General features: G+C 35.8%; 1 protein-coding gene across 7 annotated transcripts in view; it reads left to right on the forward strand.

Annotated features, from left to right (window-relative positions):
• The window catches only part of RGS12 (regulator of G protein signaling 12), an 89723-nt gene that overhangs the window by 32692 nt on the left and 36749 nt on the right, over nt 1–20282 (forward strand). For 5 of the 7 annotated variants that reach the window (XM_063335791.1, XM_063335790.1, XM_063335797.1 and 2 more), the window contains one exon: nt 12821–12842. In XM_063335791.1, coding sequence (XP_063191861.1) covers nt 12821–12842 — 22 coding nt within the window. Of the gene's footprint in view, nt 1–1957; nt 2072–6109; nt 6819–12820; nt 12843–20282 lie in introns of those variants that run through there. The other 2 variants (XM_063335793.1, XM_063335792.1) reach the window with 2 other exon arrangements.

Consider the following 20282-nt stretch of genomic DNA (forward strand, 5'->3'; position numbering starts at 1 on the left):
ATGGTTGGCACAGAAAATGTAGTTGGGATTGACTACTTGCTGTCTCCTTCAGGACAAGAAGTCAGCTCCATTAATTAAAGGTAGCTGGAGCCAGGAGCAAAACAAACAGAACACGATTGTTCATGCAGGAGGTAAGTCGGTCTGTGGGACGCCCCACCACTGAGTGCTGTGGATGCAAGAAATTTGCATGTCCTGCGGGGAAAGTGGACAAGTATTTGTAAAACAAAGCCACTGGGGATTATTAAGGAGATAAGCAACACCAGGTTCAGGAAATCTCCTAACTAAAAGTCCCTGGAGTGTGGGAGAATGTAATCAGGGAAATGTCCCATGTGTTGCCCTGTGCCGCTTGTCAGTAGACATCCATACGTGGCCGCTGCTGGAAACATAATACTAGGTTTGATAAACCTGTGTTCTGAACTGATTCTTATGTTCTTAGACTCAAGGATGGACATTGCTTCTCCTTAACTGTGGGATTATGGATTGTGCTGTTGGCACAGGAAGCCGCATTACCTTTCACTTGGTGTAAACTTGTTTGCAAACCCAAGGGCTCTCTGATCGTAGTATCTCTTAGCGCTGCCTAACTGCTGTGGGCTGGGGGCGGGAGAGGGCACCTGCAGCTTTATTGTGTAGAGCTTCTGCTGCAAAACAGGCTGCCCATGTAATTCTGGGTGGGAATAAGAAACTGGGTGACTGTTTTCGTGCCTCTCTGTTCCTGCCCTCCCTCAGCTGCTCTTCCTGTTACCTGGTATGCCTTTTTGTTGTGTCACGTACTAACGGGGGTGAGGAGGGATTTTTGCTCTATGAGATCTGGTTAATGTTAGGGAATATATTAAGGCCTTATTGAATGAACTGAATTGGTGTTTCTAGAGTATAATCACAGAATACGTACGGCACAAATGATACCATTGTAGCAATCTGTGAATTGTTTCTGATCCTGTCTCCATGCTTAAACTGCTGAGATTTTGGCTGAGTGTTGGTACTATTTAATTTTCATTGTCCTTGTGGATATATCAGTCCAGTGAAGTCTGAAAAAAAACCAAACCAAAAAACAACAAAAAACAAATCAGAGGAATCACCTGTGGAGCTTCTACAAGATGAGCTACTGCTTTTAATTCAATATTAAATCCTCAAAACATTTCATCATTCTTCTGATATTTAAAAATATATAGTATAAGTCCTTCCCCTCTTTCGCTCTTGACTGAGGAACTTAAGTTCCATCACGTAAGGATAGTACTTAAGCATTACTTGTTGGACAGAAAGCATATGCATTTATTTCTGAAAATACACGTCTCTCGCTGGTCTGTCTGGAGAGTAGGTGTGGTATTGAAAATTACGAGAATCATGTTTCACTTGGAACGTGATCCTTGTAAATGCCAATGCCCTGCTTACTCAAAAGAACACAGAGAGTTTTGGTAGGATGAGATAGGTTGCATAATATGCATACATGTGATTGTAATCATACTGAGGCACGTACCTACACGCCAGAAACTGAAATAAATTTGCTGTGAGTCTTACAAGTTTTAACAATATTTTTCTTTAAGGATTTTTAGATTATATTTTAAGTATTTTTAATAGGGATTGATGGCCTACTTCATTCAGATAACATACTCATCAAAGGGGAATGTATTAAAAAAAGAGAATACTTTGGAGGAGAAAATGATGTTGACTCAATGCTTAAACAAGTTTGGACAAACGTTTAAGACAGAGTCCTGTAGGCCCTTACCGAATGCATTTTACATTAGCAGATTCCTCAGCAGCATGCTGTTGTCTTTACAGAGGCTTTATTGTTACACAGGACCTGCCTAAACAACATTTTAAAAGCTGCCTGTTCCTTTTGATGAGAAGATACGGAACCAGTATTGAGGGCGGAGAATGTGGTGGGGAGGGAGGAGAATGGGAGAGGTGTTGATAGGGCAACAGACAGAGAAGCCTCATTTTTTCACTGGACTCTGGAAGAAGTAAATATGTGTTCAGAAAGAGCGTAATAATAAAGTTGGAGGGACTGTTTCTTAACAATGAGCTATTAAACTATTTATACATGGAGAAAACTTTTACTGATAGTCAAGTGTCTGTAAGTATAAAGTTTTGTTTGTCTAAAGCGAACCGAAAACAGGAATATGGTTTAATGAGTAGCCTTCCGAGCTAAGAAATCTTGCAGTGAAATATGATAAATAATGCTTCTAAGGATTCAATGAGGTTTTAAAGAGACAAAGTTCGTAAGTATAAGTATTTAAGTTGACTTTCTATATAAGCTCTATTATGACATTAAGAATACACCTTTTTTATAGACGTGTTTTAAATCTTTCTTTAGCATTGTATTGTTTTTAAAATGTGGAGTGAGTTTAGTAGATATACAGGTAATTCTCTAATTAAGTTTTTTATAAATCTTTAATTTTCACTATACTTGCACATGTGTTTCTGTAAAGGAAGAATGTCATGTTAAAATTATAAGTTACCTTCTAATTGTTACAGCATTTTTTAAGGTGTGCAGCTAAAGTGATTTTTTTTTCTTCCAGCTGGATTTTCATCTGATAAAACAGAATCCAGATGGTATGAGTTATAAAAATAACTGAAAAGAAATGAAAAGTTTTATAGAACACAAAATTTCTGAGGTGTAGAGACTTCAAACCAATTTCAGCTTCTTTTTGCTCAGAAAACACGTATTTTTTAAGTAAAGGTCCTAGCTGTATTACCAATTTTTGACATTATAGTCTTATTCTTTATGTGTATATATCTCAGTATATTGTCTTTAATGCTAAAAGTACAGCAGCAAATCTATCAGATATTTTTAAATGAAAAGGGAAAGAAACAGTTGCAAGGCTTAGGAAGATATCTATGCATTGTTTACTTAAAATTACTAGTTTTCATGCTCAGTTTTACGTTGATTTCCTCAAAATCTGTCGATTTTTAGAGGCTCCATCTGCAGTAGTAAAAAATTCAGAAGTGGCTCAACATGTTACAGTGATCAGTCACTTAATCATATCCTCCTTAATATGTAATTGAATTTTAGTTTTTTATTGGGCTGCAAGTCACCTTCCATCTGGATGTTCAAGTTACGCTGTTTCTGCATGTTTATATTAGTGGAGAGAATTCAGTTGTCTTAAAATGTTGATCAACAGAAGGGAAAAAAATATAATTATTTCAAAAACATTTGTGAAAAAGTGTATTCTTTATTGTCAGCTTACAGTCAGGCTCTACAGAAGTATTTTTCAAAATTTATAACATGGCTTTCCAAACCAAATATTTGTTTTCAGAGTAGATTTTGGGATGGCAAATCTTCCTGAACTGAACAGTTTAAAATGTGTACGTCAGTCTCAGAAGTGTAGGCAGAGACAGCAGGGGGCACTCGGAACAGCAGTTTGCATCCAGTCACTTCACTGAATTTATTGTATAGGATATCTTGGTATTTAAGAAGGCAGCTTGTATTTCAGTTATTTATAAACGAACAAATTCCAAATAGTTTGGCATGAAAATATTTTTTGTTACTAGCGCCTTGGAATAGGAAGGACTTTTATCTTTGAAATTGATAGAGGGAAACCACAATGTTGTAAATACGAGAATCTTCCCTCTTTTAATCAGTGGAACGTATGGGATCTGTTTATTGTTGAGTAGCTGCCAAATCATTGACAAAAATATATCTGGACAGATTATAGAAAATTTGGAGAATTAGGAAAAAAACCCCTATTTTATTTTATAGCAACGTTTCCTTAATTTGTGTGTAGGCTTTTTGATACTCCTGCTTTTATTTCAGTAACTAGGGTCAGTGAGCTAAGTCACACTCTTAACAGTTATTTTTTTTCTCTGGCTTTCATGCAAGTAGCTGTTACTTTCTTTAATATGAGATAAAAAAAGGAAATAATTGGTATTGATGAGATTTAAGATTTTTGATGGTGCATTCCACCAATGTCAAATTTACGTTAGGAATCTGTGGGACCAGGAGCTGGCCCAGGGGATTGCCTCTTTCTAGTTGCCTGGTGTTCTTTGTGTGTGTTTTCTTCTTTTAGGACTCAGGGATATATTAAATCCTATTCATCTTTTGACAAGTTAAAACTTATCCAGGCTTCCTGTCATTCTGTCTTTCTCTTCAGCTTTTGCTGCCCCAAAAACAAATGTACAAAAGAAAATATGAGCAGGAAGTGGAGGGAGGGTGGAAGAGAAAAACGGATCAACCATATCTGGGGTCTCTACCCCTTCCCACAGTTTAGCTTCTCAGCAGATGGATGTGGGTTTACAACTGTCATCTTTGGTATATCGTAATAAGGTTTTTAAAGCTGTTGTGTCATATTTTAACACTTTCCATTAATAGCTTGGCAAATTAACATTCCTTCTGCTTTTGACCTTTGAACTTTGAGTTGCCTGCCTGGTTTACGAATATGGTACACAAAATCACAAGATTTTGAATCTGGCAGATGCTGAAATAACCTGTGAAAATTTAGAGGGATATGAATTTTTTAAAGGGCTTTCAGAGTCACATAATGTTTCGTAGCCATTATCATTAACTGTTACTTTCTAATTGGTAGAGCTTATTTGCAGTAGAGTCACCGTATGGAAGAAATGTGGACATGCAATGCTTAGTTCAATGAAACAAAATCAACAACTCTAAAGGTCTGTTTAAACTAAGGGATTATTAGGTTTATAACACCAAGTATGAGTGCCTAGAACGTATAAAGCATTGCCCACACACAGTGTTCCTAGCAGTGTTCACTGTGGTTGCTCTAGTGAACTGCTAGTCTTGCAGCTACATCCCATTGCATGTGGGGTTATTTTTCTCCTAATTGTTCTTGTGTCCTTCTGGGTAACATCCCTGGGTACCCTGTGAAAACTCTGCTAGTACATTTGATCTTTCTAGGGGGTTCCTAGAGGGCTTAGGTTGAGCGTTAAGTAAACTCTGTTGATAAAAGTCCTTTTTTGTGTTACCCCAAAGGGATGTTCACAGGAAAGTTCTCTGGGCATTTCTGATCCATTTGTGCTTTTTACTTATCCAATGTAAGGATTATTATGTACCTGGTCACCTGCGTATTTGTAATGGTGGTGCTGTTTGGTTAAAGTATTGGCAGTGGAAATACATTCTGCATTCCTCTTGGTTTAGTGTGAAGCAAAATGCAGTATTTAAACAGCTCTGGTATTTTTTCTTTATAAAATTATACATTTTTAATACTTATCACACATAGTAAAACTGTTCTTCAGTGCAAGAGACATAGGAAATTTGCTTCTTAAGTCCTAAAATAATGGAGGGTGTAATTTGTAAAACACATTCCTTCCCTATCTACCTACCCATTTGTTTCCATTGCATTTCTTCATGATATTAAATACTTGTAGAAGACAGCATGCTAAAGTGCCGTGGTGTGCCTATTCAAACAAGTAATCAGTCATAAAATGAACTTTGTCCATTGCAGCAATTTGCTTATGTCTCTGGAATGCTTGTTGAAGTATGCTTGCTCCATTTTCATCTGCAATTAGCTTAAAACAACTTCTCTCATCACTCTAAATTAAATTGAGAAGACTGAATTTTTCTGTTAACGAAGTCTCTTCATCCTAAATCCAAAAATGGGAAGATGTGCAGATTTGGACTGTCTTTTGCAAGGCAATCTTACTGTGAGGTCTTGAGTAAAGGCTCTTAACTTCTTTTGGCCTCATTTTCTCTCTCTATAAGTTCAGAGTAATATTTGCCTTTTTCATAGAGTTGTTTTTATAGTAGGGGCTCAACCTAGGAACAGTACGGATGTGGGGGATTCCACATGCTGCACTGAGCAAGGGAGAAGATTACTCTTTCCTAAACTACTAGTAGTAAGTCCACCTTGGCTTTAAGGACATCCCACTAGCATAAAAATGCCCACTGATCTTTCCCAGTTTGCAATTCTGGTGTTTATTTTTAGCAGAAAATCGTATTCTGACTGCTTAAAAAATAACAGCAATGAATGGTTTAGGTCATATTCCTATGTATTAGTGAATAGCAGCAAACTTCATGAAATCCTATACTTTCCATATACAGTCTCTTGAAGACACTGCTGTCACAGGCAAGTTAATAGCACTTCCCTCTTACATTACAAGTCTCCTATTTTGCTCTCTGTTCCCAAGGCGCTGTGCACAGAACTGCCTTGACATCAGTTCAGCACAGGCTTGGGTAGAGAGGAAGAAAGGGCAGAATATCAGTTAGTTTCTGAAAGGAGAATTTTGTCTTTAGTGACAACAGGCTGCCCCTGGGTTAAACCAAATATGCCAAGTTTCCTTGTACTGCAGATTTTTACATGCAATTTATAGTGTTAACCACTGAGAAGTTAAGCAGAATAGACGGTTTGAAGTCCTACTTTATTCTGGCTTGCATTATGTAAACCTCTGAAAATAGTGGTTTACTATGTAAATGTTTCTATAACTAATGTTAGGGTGATTAACTAATGTTTTTCTGAAAACTGTCTTGGAAATCTGCTTTATTGAATACAGGACTATCACACAACTCAACGTGATTTTGTTTTCCTGATTTGTTATAGGAAACGTTTTAAAATACAATCAGCATGATTTATATAAAATGATCTAGCTTTTCTGTTGAGAGATAATTGAGATCTAATCTGAATCCCTGACGAACCACAGCTTCCTGCATTGGCCTGTTGCTATGGGTAACATAAAGGGAGTAAAATAGAACTTCATACGAAATGCCTTTAAACTTTACTGGCATGTACAGGCATGGAACGGGGTTGAATTTTTTAGTTTAATCTTTGAGACGCTGATGTGTTAAGGAAATGCTTTTTCCCTATTAAGTGAAGATGAATTTAGGAAGAGTACTGTTAGGAAAAATAACTGCTGTTTCTTACGAAGAGCGGGTAAGTGATATGTATTATATTTAGCTAAGGCAAGGCATTGTTGCAGTGAGAAATTAAAAGAGGCTATTGTTATTGGCAAGAAATTGGAGAAGAATGTTATCAGCTTCAGAATGCTTTTTGCTTAGCCTTTAAGCTTTTTTACTTTAAAGTATTTGAGTTAAAATTCCTTTGTAAATGGAAACATTGGGTTTTATTACCAGAGAAGAGTAAAGGGAATCTTATTGTACCAACTAACATTCAGATTTTGAGACGTATTTATGAGCTGTGCCCAATATGTATAAAGCTGAAAAATCAGTATGTTTATAATCTATGCCTATTTTTTTAATTCTGTGCAATATATTTTGTATATGATTTCTGTCTTATTATATCAACATTATATCTTTAGGTAAAATTGTGTATATTTTGTATAAGTCTTTATCAAAATAATTTTGGGGATGGATTTGGCATTTAAGGCATTGTGTTTATGTGTGATAAGATTGGTTTTGTTTGGGGTAAAAAGTTGAACATTTATTTCTTAAAGGCATTCCAAATGTCACATCATTTACTGATCATATTTTGTTTTTATACATTAAAATATTTGATGAAAATATTTAACCTTCAGAGAAGAATGTATTCAGTAAAATTATTGTACAGTAGTTGTACTGTATTTTTTTTGGGGGGGTAATTCTTACATTTATAATACTTTTGTATTAACTATTAGAAATGCACCTCTTTGGTGGCAGAGAATTGAAAAGACAAATTATGTAATACTTCTCCTTTAAGTGGCATTCTGAAGGGGCATCCTTTTTGTGGAATTCTAAATCATTAAATTAATTGCAATAATATTTTTAACTGAGGATAAAAATAATATTAGTCAAATATTTAGGTGAGGAAGACACTTGGGAGTATTTATTAGAAGGGAAATCTAGCAAAATTTATAAGTAATATGGCTTTATTTTTTATTTAAAATGTTAAAACAATGTTTACCATATTTTGAGGCGTGATCTGTGTCCCAGAGATCATTAGAGTTCATGGCATTTGTACAATGTTAATGCTGTAATGCATTTAAAAGGATAAAAATACACATATGTAATATAAGTCTTGGAGTAATGTGACAGAAGATCTAGGGACCTGCTTGTAATTCATACCTTGGCAAAAGAAGTTGCTTCAGGTGATTTAATAAGGAGTTTGAACAAAGCTCGATGGAAGCAGACAGTTGACTGAGTGATAGGCTTTCCCTGAGCCAAGTGACAGATTTCAAAGTTGGCTATTTGTATTCGGTCTGTAAATCTTCATCTTGTAAGCAGCACAAGCTTCCCAAACTTCTTTTGTATATTAAAATAATCTAAGAAAATCAGTTTAGAGGGTTGGTGGAGCTAGGTATGCTATTCCAAGCTGAAAGGCTTAATTAATTAATGTAAATAGTGTGTAGTATAATATTGTACTAGGTAAGTCTAACAGATTCTGAAGGCAGCAGTCAGAGAATTCTTTGGATACAGCAAAAAGTCGATGCCTGCCTGTGTTGGAAGAAAGTGTGCTTTAGAAAGGACACATAGAGAGGTCATTTTAGATCCCTTTTTCTCTGAATCTTTCTGGATGCACAGGGAATAAATAGATGTTTCTGTTTAGTCTGTGATTTTGTCATCGTTAGGGTGGGAGAGAGGAATACTTCTTCAGTCTCCTTGTAGATTTTATCCCTCTGCATCTCAGAAGCAGTTGGAAATATATATATCTTTTTTGACTCAAGAAGGCACTCACCCACAGTATATTAGCACAGATGATTTCATGTTGCTCCATTTTATTGCTAAGGCCTGGCATTTCCCAGTATCTGTCAACCTTCCTGCTGTTCCCGTCTTTCCCTTTGCTCTTCTCAAGTGCTTGAGCATGACTTTGACTTGAACGACAAATTTTGAGGTGGAGAAAAAGGACATTTATGTATTGTGTTACATGGGTAGTCTGTACACATGGTTTTATTTGCTCAATGTCATGTCTGGGATCTGGGTGGGGTGTTTTTGGGTTTTCTGCATCATAGTTTTATGTCAGACTTTGATAGTACTTAGTTTCCTGTGACCTGGTCCATGTAAAATAGAAGTAAGTGGATTTTCTGGCTAACAGTTTCTGTCAACTGAAAGATGTCATCAGACTAGTTTCATGCAGTGGTGCACACATCTAGCAGGTTATAGACCATGAAAGCTAAAAGTTATAGGCTGTTTCAACATTATGAATTATTCTCCTTCATGCCCTCTCTCCCTTTTTGCCTTGTTGTTGGTGCAAGATACTACGTTGTTGACTTCTAGACTGCAACAAAAGGTTTATGTACTCACAAAGTAGTTTTGTCCCGGTTAATTATTGTAAACTTATTTTCTTTTAGATTTGTTGCAAGCAAATCCTGAACATGACATCAAAAAACTCATGAGCCCTTCTGGTTTTTCCACCTAGCAAATAGAGATGATACAAAGAGAAATTTTACATGTTTTCTCTTAATCAGAACTTTATGCTATATAATATATGCTGAAGCACTTGCCAGTTTACAGAGACCTAGAACATCTTTTATGGTGTATGATACCTGGGAAGTCACTGTTCAGCTTGCTGGCCCTGGCACTGGGTTCCTCACTTGGATCACAGGGATCAAGATCTTGACCTGAAGTCTAGGGAAGAGTTGCATCCTCCACCTTTGTGGTGTGTGCTCAGCTGCTAATCCAGCTAGATGAGCCATCAGAGTTCCCACGAAGAGATATACTGGAAGACATTTTAGTTTTCCTAAACTAGATTCATTTTTTAAATTTTGGTAATTTGTTACCATCAGAGTCCTGACATATACCATGGCCTTTTTCCTAAACCAATTGGAAGTCAGGGTACTTTGAAGAACTAATTTCAGTTCTTATCTGGTTGTGAAAGATTTGAGGGTTGAATACAATTAGATTTTATCTCTGGGTGATAGTTCATATGTACATTCACAAAATGAATACAGGTATGTCCTGTCATTTGGAATGACATACTTTTTCTTAAATCTTCACATTAGCCCTAGCTGGCACAGGGTCATGCTCTATCCTTCCTTTCAGAAATGGCTGCATACAGGAACTGTTAAATTTTACAGCTTTTTAATAGATATGTTTTTTTAATAGGTAGTTCTTAATACCTATGTGGTAAGTGTTATATTTCATCAAATAAACAAAGTTTATATGTACAGTAGATCAAATTTTGTCCTGAAGAGCCTCCAATGGTGGTAAGCGTGAGCGCTGAAGAATGAAAAACAGCCCCCAACATATAGTGAATTTTTAAAATGAGATCATCATAGCATTTAAAAAAAATCTGGTCTTGCAACTTATACCTTTGGACAAATCTAGACAAGTTTCAGCTGAACAATTTAGAAAAGAAACTGCTTTGTCTAAATGTGAACTCCATGCAGTTTCTGACAGGTTTATATTAAGATTTCTAAGTACTCGCAAACATGTTTTGAACATAGTACTGTAAATTCTTACACAATAATTACAAGCTTAAGTTGCTAGCTGGCTTTGTTGATGGATTTAGTTCAGTTACATAAATGAATTTAAAAAATATTCTTAAAATAAATTTTATTCTGTGATCTACAGAAGTAAACTGATAATGCTTGGAACGTGCTGAGTAGTTTTAGTGACAATGTAATGTAAAAAAAAAAATAACATAAAGTTGGACTATATCAAAACCAAAGGGAAATTTGAAATACTTTGATAGCACAGAAATAGGTGGTTGATATTTAGATAAGAAATTGTGTTCTTCCTGTGGGTACTCTTTTATTTTTTTTTTTTTTAATGTTTAAACATAATAACTAAGTCCTTGCTTGGAGAGATTTTAAGATGTTGATACATGTAATGCAATGTGCATTACACAAAGAATTTAAAATGAACACAAAAAACCAACCCATGGTGAGTAGAAAGGTCACTGCATTAAGTTATGCTAAATGGATTGAGGTAAAACAGTATCTCATTGTCCATAGAACTTAATTAAGTGGTGTTATTACAGTAATATTTGAGCTTTTCTATGACATCACACAATTTTTCCTTTAAAATTATATTTTACAATAGTTAACTTCCCAGTTTTTGAAAACAGAAGTGTAAATATTATGATTATTATTATGGGAATCCTATTCGTTTTACTTGATACCTTTCAAAAACATGGAGGAGAATTGTGCTTGGTGTTTGAATCTAGGTTCATGCAAGCTGACAAAGTAAAATGATCATTCCTAAAATGAATACATTTTGAAAGTATTTTTATTTTTTTCTGTCTACTGTGTAAACTGGTACTGTTACTTTGCTTTGATTCATCCCTTTCTATCACCTTTGAGAAATGACATTGAAATAGTTTATTCATCAGCTGTTCTGTACTGTATGTGAATAAGAAATTAGAAGCAATCATATTTATAAAACAGAGTTCAGTAATGTAAATTAAATTTTCTAATTTACAAGCAAGAATTAAGGTACAACTTCTGAATGCATAATATGCTTGCTAGACTATGTGCAAAACAGAAGTAGAAAGGATGTCCTGAGCCTCACTGAAGAACTGTACCCAAAGCAGTACTTTTTTGCTATCTGAAACATTAAAAAATGTAAGAGGCCTGGATACACTTTTGATTATATTATTATGCTTCCCAGATTCAGAAGCATTTATTTTTGTGTAGTTAAATAAGAAGTGCCATCATGTTTTTGACCTTCTCCATGAAAGATTTATTTGTGTTTATCTGAACTAGAACCAGAGGAATGATGTCAGTAGGGACTAGTTTCGACTTTGAAAGTTCCAAAATACTTGTATTAAAAACAAGATCAGATCCTCTGCTGATGATTTGAATGGTGAGGCCACAGCAGTTTATAACAGGTGATATTATTTTTCAGATAGTATTAACAGCAGTAGGAAATCCTGCAGTGAAATACAAATTAAAAGAATAGGAGAAGATATTATTCTTTTAAGGTTTTTGTGGATTTGAAGGGGAGAGGGAGTGTTTGTTGCCAAGACTGGAAAATATAGACAAACTATGGAGAAATAGCTTTTCTTTTGAGTTGTTTATGTATGTATGTTTTTTTCTTCTGTGTGTATTCCGTCTTGGAAATATTGTAGATCCATAATGCACTCTTCTCTACCTTTTTAAAGAGCAGTACAAAACAAAGGTGTTTCTTTTTAACTATTTAGAAAGTTATTTAAAGGTTCAAGGATACTTTAAATGGCCAAGAAAAGATTCCCCAAATTAAGATAATAATTTTTTTTTAATAGTGATTAAAATCAATACAAACTTCAATCTAAAAATCAGCTGCCCTTGTAGTTTTTCACTCAGCTGAGTGTTGAAGTGCAAGCTCTGGAGTACATGTTTGGGAAATGGTCACTTACTTGTTTTTACACAAGTGTTAGCTGCCTTGAGGTAATTTGTGATCAAATTGAGAAGTTTAGCACATAAACTTCAACATTTCACTAGAAGACTGACTGTCCTTGAAAATTTGATGTAAAATATTAGTAGAGATGGTGAGGAGTTCTTACCTAGCTTATTGGAAACACTTTTAACATCCTTTTGGCTCTGTGGAAGTCAGAAGTGATCAGCAGGGGATGTTTTTAACGTCATCTGACTGATGAAATACCGAATTTTAATTTTAATTCCACATATCTCCAGATATTGCAGCGAAATAAAGTATTACGAGGTGGTGTTTTCATTTTAAGTTATTTCAGGTCAGTGTTAAGGTACCTGCTTTCTCACATATACCAACCGGTTGACTATTCATCGAAGAAGGACTGTTGTAGCTACTCACAGCAGGAAGTACTTTGTCCAGTAAATATTGTGGGATCAAGTTCCAGGACAGTGGTTAAAGGGCTCGTGGTGAATTTCATGGTGGGGAGGAAACACCAGTGAGAAAGCAACAGCTGGTTTCTTTAGATTTTCCTTTCTCATATTATCTGTTAATAAGATGACAAAAGTAGCTAACACTTCACATATTTGAAGCTCAGAGGTTTCTAATACCACGAAACTTAAGTAACGCATATTTCTCTTTTTCTTATTGCAGTCAGCAACTGTTTCTGATGGAGGTAAGCTGAAGCTTGTTTTTACTTTTATATTGAAAAAGAATCCATTTTCCACATTAAGCAATATAATATGTGATAAATAAGGTGATGCATTACAAGATGTGAGTCCAAAGTGGTGCAGAAGTCCGTGACTTCTTTGGGAACTGTGCTAGTGAAAATATTGCAGGATTATGTTCACATACTTGCACTGATTTATTTCCATAATTCTTTTGGAAGCACATCTCTCTAGATATGCATGTTTTTATTGTAACTAGTCTCCTTCATTCATAATAATAAAGGGGCAGAGCCAGTAGACTTTTGTATAATTAGATGGTAGATAAAGTCTTCTTCTGTATTTTATTGTCTTTTACGTACACTGTTTGCTTTTGAAGAGATATGCTCTAGCTCATAAGTTGTAAGCTGTGTTGGTGCATTTGTCGAGGTTGAATTTTCTTCACAGTGTGATGCGTTTTGAGAAGGGGGTAAGTAATTTGGTATTTGTAAAATCCCAGCATGGAGCTTTTGCAGTTCTGGAGTACTTCTAAATAAACTCCTCTTTATGTCACCTAAGCTTATTTGTTTTGATGTTAACATGGCTTTAATGCCACTCTTTGTTAAACATTAGAAGATGGTTTCTCTGAACCTTTGAAGTTAATTGAAACAGTTTAAGTATGGTTCCTTAATGGTATAAAGGAATTTGTATAGTTTAGCGTGCACAAGAGATGGCTTTTCTCACTTGTCTTGCTTGGCAGGAGTTGGTTCACTTGGTCCTGCAAAGAAACTCACACAAATATTATTACTTTTGCTATTCTTTAACAATAGTACAAGGCAATTTTATTAAATAAAAAGGGGACAAACTATGTTGCTGTAGTTAGAGCAGTGAAATTAAGAAATATTTTGAATGGTAAGGATAATATTTTATATTACATGCAAATGTAAATGCAAAATTAGCAATACTACCTGCAAAACTCCATCATGTCCTAATTTCTGATTCCTTGCAAAACTGAAACTACAGTTGAGAGAAATGTCACTGTTTTGGTCCTACTGACAGAGCCATTTTCCAATGGATGACCGACTTTATCAGGTATTTTCCTTCTCTACTGATGTAACGGTATTTCTGTCTAGATGAGAAGATAGACTCTATATTCTATCTGTCTTGTCTGCAAAGTGACAGAAGAAGGAAACAGAAAATAATTGTGTCTATTCTGCTTTCTGTTTCTAAAATGCAGTCTATGTTTTTGTAGTAAAAATATGTTTGGTTTTTTTTCCCCCAGATGTTACCTGTTTGATACAAAAATCAAGACAAAGCACAGACTTTTTTTGGTTTGTGTATGTAGTTGAATTGAGTTCCAGGTGCTGAGGGATTGATGCTTTGTAGCTAAAGTGGAATGTACTTGCCTCTTGTCTCCACAAAGATTCTTGTTCCATGTTAAAATTGTTTTACTTCTGTTGCCTACCCAAACTTGGAGATCTCTATGATAGTACTCATGTGATAGTCACTTCAAGCTTTTTATGCTTCCATCTGAAAATTTATTTTAAAGTTCTGACTTATTTTCAGTTCTCCAATATGACTTGTGTATTTCATTCCAATTCCATAGGTAATTGTGTTTTAACAATTAATTCTATACAGTTTTCTGAAGTCATGAAATCTAAGCCCATGTAGGTTGCAGAGGTGAAAGAACAGACAATAAATTATATGTATTTTTCTGCTGAGTTGCATGACCTATTTTTTCAGCTAGTGCTGGAGATTTAACATGGACTCTCTCTTCATTGTTATATGCTACTTTTGGGGGCGGGGTAGTGTATTTTATGTAAAAAGGGGTAGTTGAGCTATCCTAAGTAATATTGTATTAATGCTTAAATACCTAGAAAGTGGATTGGAAAAATAAGAACCAGAGAGACTGTAACCAGAAAAAGTGAATCCTAAGAAAAATCCTAATTTATTTCATTTAGAGCTTCATTGAATAAAAAGCTCTGATTCATGTCTGAATTACATTTTCAGGCTTTCACTTCTATTGAATATGTCACAGCACTGAATTTTTTCAGTCTTCTCTAATCTCACTAATTTGTTAATAGATCCACAGATTTACACGTTTTAGGGCATGTCTAGATTAGAGAAATTTGCACTAGTGTAACCATTAGTATAGCAGTGCATACTTCCCTTCCTAGACTAAATCTTAATAAATAGTATTTGTACATACAAATAGCTACTATAAATACTGTTGATAGCCTTTAGTTCAGGAAGGGAAGCTTATGTGTGAAAAGTAATTTTATGTGGTTTTATACATCTCTTCAGCATAATAGGAGGCGTGACAGCTCTCTGTATGTTTTCTTTCCAAGGTCAATGAAGCCTCATGTCATACGGCCTTTATTACATTAGAGCCAGGCATTGGAAACCAACTATACCCTTTGTTACATTTATTTTACGTAGTGACTCAGCTTGTGCAAGGCTGGGATGTTCTTATTAGCCAAAACTCTGCACTTGGGCTTTGCAAGATAGGTAACATGTAAAAGATAAAAGTACTTGAAATAGTGTTGTTTCCAGAGGTGGGGGCCAGTAGAAACCCTTAACTGTAGTTGATTTGCTTCATGAATTGCAGACAATGAGAATGCAAATTGTAATAATGCTTAGATGCAAGATCACTGCTATAGATCGGTTAATCTGCAGCGCCTATGCTCTAGGAATAGCAGAAACCATTATATGTTAATACAATGACCTGTAATTAGCAGATTTCTCCCACTTCCTATCTTGGAAACTGTATGTTCCTGCTGACTGTGGGAATAGTGAGAGTGCGTACACAGCATGCTGGCTGTGGCGGATGTTTTGAGCACTGTGCCATCTAAATCATCACAGGGATGATCAATAGCCCCAGCTAATGTCTGACTTTGGCTATTGATACCTAGATGGTGCTTTACAAAGGGAAAACCTTAAGGTCAAAGGACATATAATAGAAGTACATCATCATTCATGTCCCAGGCAGACAGGCGGTGAGATATCTGAGCTGTTGAGAAAGTCTAAGGTAGTTCTTGCCTGCTATTCCCTACAGAGATCAGTTCCACAAAGCTGAAGTCTGTTATTTCCAAATACTTAAGCATAACAGATACTGTGTGCGTGTCTTTTTCCTAAGGTACTACTTTGCTGTAGTTTTTGCTGATTTTTTAGTATTCATCACCTGGAAAGAATTTTCATAAGGAAAAGCATTCTTAAAGTCATTTTTGAAAGGAAGCTGGTGTTCACAATAATAAATAATGTAAAACTGTATTTTAAAAATTAACTAAAGAAGGTAGAGCAAAAAATCCGCAAGGAAATCCAAAATAAAACAAAACTCTGCTGTTTACATTATAAATACAGATGGATTATTTCCTGCAGCAGGTATATGACTTATTTTTCAGTTACATTGGCAGCGCATGCTTGTTGTAGCTGTGTTCCACTGTAACATAAATAATTCAGGTTCCTTTAGCAGCAGTGGCAAAAGGTCTTTTCTTTAAATTATTTATGTAGCATTTTAGAATGCTTTGTGTTAAGTATACTATTGCTTTCCTCTGCTTGAAGCCATGAGGGTAAAGAATCAATTTGTTTAGAATGGTGTTAGAGGCTACCAGGAATTGCTGGGGGAAATGCTTTCGCTTCCCTTATCCCGAAGTTGCAGAGGAACAATGTGCCGTATAGTAAGACCAATCTGCACCCGATGGGTTCCAGGACGTTACAGCTGAACTTGGTATGGATTCAGAAGGATGGCTTTTAGTGAATGGCTTGAAGTATTTGATTAAGTGGCACCACAGTGGTTCTTACCAGCTTTATCCAGGTAATGTACTTAGTGATTAACTGGAATATCTTAATTATATGAATTTCTGCACTTCGATGATTACAAGGAGTTATGTCTAGCTTCTCACAATAATAAAATCTATTCATAGGTCTAAAAGTACATACAGATTTTACAAACAAATGCACAGAAAACCATCCTTAATTAATTGTACTCAGATTTACTGCTTTGTATTATTTAAATCAAAACTTTCAAAGCCATCTTATTCTGCATACATTCAAGATTTTAGCTGATTAAATGCGTGTATTTTCTTACATAATGCTGGTTTTGTAAAACAAAACCAAGAACCTCCACAGAATGTGTAAACACTAAAAGATTGTTTTTCTACGGGATATTTAGAAAACATTGTGTGTCAATTCTCGATTTACAGAAGGTAATAAATGAACCTGAATGAGTTTGCACAGAAAGTAGTGCTTCCTCGCTAGGTATGGTGGTTCTTGAACAGAACAGAAATTTTAGGTCCCTAGGATTCAGGATACTTGATACTTACCTCTTTTTACAGGTAATGCAAGATGCGTTGATGCTTCCACGCACTAAGGAGAAAGGGAGGCAGGCATTAGGAAACTCCACACACTGCTACATCATTCGTGCACCTGAGTTGGCTCCTTTGGCATCCTGGGATTCCCAGTGGCTAATCTTCCTTTTTTAAACACTTAAAAAGAGAGAGGAGGCCACTTTGCACAACAGCCTTGCGGTTAGAACCTTTGAGGGTGGGAATCAGGACTCTACGTTTCCTCTAACGATCATCACAGAGTGATCATTGGATGAAATATGTGACTCGGTTGGAAAGTTTCTGCATTCCTGCTTTTCAAGGTGGGCTGTGTGTACCTAGGAATGCATGAATTGTGAGAGTCAGGAAACCTGACACTGAAGTCTTACATCAGAAACATTCCTCTGCAAAGGGAGTGGAGCAGGAGTTATGGCGTACACAGTCTTCATTTAGCATGATTTGGATAAATTGCACACTGTTGTTAGAGTTGGTGGGATTTTTTCCTTCCCATCCGACCTTTCTTTTTCGCTGATTCTAAATGGTCTATCTGCAGTAGGTTGTAGCTGTTTTAATTGCAACTGTTGATACATGTGGTAAAAGTAACTAGAATAACCAAGCCTTTTCTGGGAAACAGCCTTGTTCTGTGTTGTTTTCGGGTTGATAGGTACCCCAGCAGAAATCTATACAGATTTTAAAAGCAAACCAACTGGATTTTTGCTTTAAGGGAAAACAAAGCAGTGTCAGGGTTGAGTATGAGTTCCAATAGTTCTTTCTGAAAAAAATTGGAATTAGCTAAATAAAATCCACTAGAACAGAGACAGTTTACTGTGAATGAGTAATTCCTTAATGCTGCCTTAACACTTTGGACGACCTGTGCCAGGAGCTCTTGAAGTTGTTGAAAATGGAGTCTTATTTTGGTTCATTTGTTTTCATGGGACCTCCAGAGTCTGCAGCATATCAGAGGAACGAGAACCCAGTGTAGTTTAAGAGCAAATGTAACTCTGACAAGCTAGAGACCGTGAGCAGCTGCTAGCAATTAAAGGTAGTTAGCAGTCACCCACTGGTGTAAACACCCAGAGACTGTAATTGCAGTTTGGTCTTCTTGCCTGCCATAGGGAAATTGAACAGCCGCCACTTGGAGGGAGGAAGGCGAAGCTGACCTGTTAATGACTGCTGTGCCTACCATTTTGTAATCCCTTCTGAGTCCTAAGGCGCTGTGACTTGTGGATTCAGAGCTGAGCATTTTGTGTGGCTACTCTCTAATTTCCCTGTGTCAGCCAAGTAGGTTTAAACGGTTTGGTGTGTGGGATGAGTTTACCTTTCTGAAAAAAGGAAATTTTCATCATTCATCACTGGAGAACACTGGGGATTGAACCCTCTAGGAGTGAGGCGGTATCTGAAACTGTTCCAGATATATCAAGAAGTGGGTGTCTATTTATATCCTGGACTGTAAAATAAAATGTATCCACCTGCAGAGTTAAAGCAACATACTTCAGATAATAAATTTAGATACAATTCTTTTCAGATTCACATTAGCTTCTTTCACAATAGTTTCACTGCGGTGACAGGTATTCTCTAATGAAGCTAACAGTTGACTTAGTTACGCTTTTTCATATGTCTTAAAGAAAAAAAATGAATACATATTTCTTATAAGAAAAATTGGCATTATTTGCTGAGTGTTTTTAATTAGCTTTGATTAATGTAATGATTAGGCAAAGAAAAATATTTATATACCTCATGTGTTATTATGGTCCTCAAATATTATCCTTGTTGAAAATATAAAGTTGCATTTTCATTCCTCCCTAATCTAATTCTGTATCTTTGTCTTATTTTGACTTATTTTTGTCTTAAACAATAGCTTTGCTTACAGAAATTTGTAGTAGTTAATTGTTACATCTGAGTAAATATTTCTAAGCTACAGAATGCATTTAAAAAAGAAGTTTTAAAACTATTTTTTGTTTGTTTTTTTTTCTTATCTTTATAAATAGCTTTAGTTAGTCCAGGTGATTAAGTGAGGAAAATAAACACCAGTAGAAATGTCTCTGTGAAGAACAGACCATTTCTTACTGGTTGTGAATTCAGTTTTCTCAATCAGTTTACATTTATAGTGAGCTGTATATTTGCTTTTCCATTTGGCATAGAATTATTGAAGATACCATCTATTTTATTTGAAGGTACTGTTTTCTCACATCTATTACTGCTAATTTTTCAAGGAATTGAATGTCTGCTTTACTGTTCTCCCTTTATCACAGAATTATTCAGTTTGGCGTCTCTCCAGTGCAACCTCTCCTGCTCAAAGCAGGGTCCGTTTTGAGACCAGACCAGGTAGCTCAGGGCTTTATTTAGTTGTGTCTTCACAGTTAATTAAACTTCAGATCACCTCTGTGAAGTTGGTGTCTGTGAGGAGAACTATACCAATTTTACATTTGTGTAAACTGCGAGATGGAGAGCAGTGATTTGTAAAAGGGCACACAACAAATAAATGACAAGTCTGTGAGTAGAACCCTGTTGTATACAGTTCTCTCTTTTACTTAGAGCAGCTATTTCTTTCACCTTTCCTTTTCTGTGAACAAGCGGTCACTTATGAGTTTTTTGTGGGTACTCTGTTTTATTATATCAATAAAAGATATTGACAAAGATGATCTGGGGTTAATACTTGAAATCATGACATACACGAGGTTGTGTTTTCCTGAATTATTTATGGGCTCTTGTTAATTTGTCTTTCGGAATATAAAAGAAATTCCTGTTTTTTTGAGATCTAGAGAATTCTATCATTTCACAACTTGAGGTTCCCAGCTGCACTATGTTGCTTGCATCTGGGAGGGAGTCACAGACCCTTGTTCCTGTCAGAAACCCTGATAAATTTAGGATCTATGGTTTGATACCTTTACTTTCCACAGATGAGGAAGGCATCCATTACTTAGATCATTTCCCTTGGTATTTTCCTTAGTTGACTCCTTCCCTAAATTTTCTGCATTTAACAGGAATCTCTCATTTCCATGAAAAACTTCAGAGTCCCTGTCTACTGACTGAAGACTCTATGAGATTTTGCTATCTCCTATCATTAAATGGGCTTTTGCCCACTTTCTGGTGAACAGTGGTCTACCTTCCTTGGATAATGTTATAAAGGATTGCAGTCCATGGGGTGAG

This window comes from Chroicocephalus ridibundus, chromosome 5, assembly GCF_963924245.1.
Source record: "Chroicocephalus ridibundus chromosome 5, bChrRid1.1, whole genome shotgun sequence".
Lineage (NCBI taxonomy): Eukaryota > Metazoa > Chordata > Aves > Charadriiformes > Laridae > Chroicocephalus > Chroicocephalus ridibundus.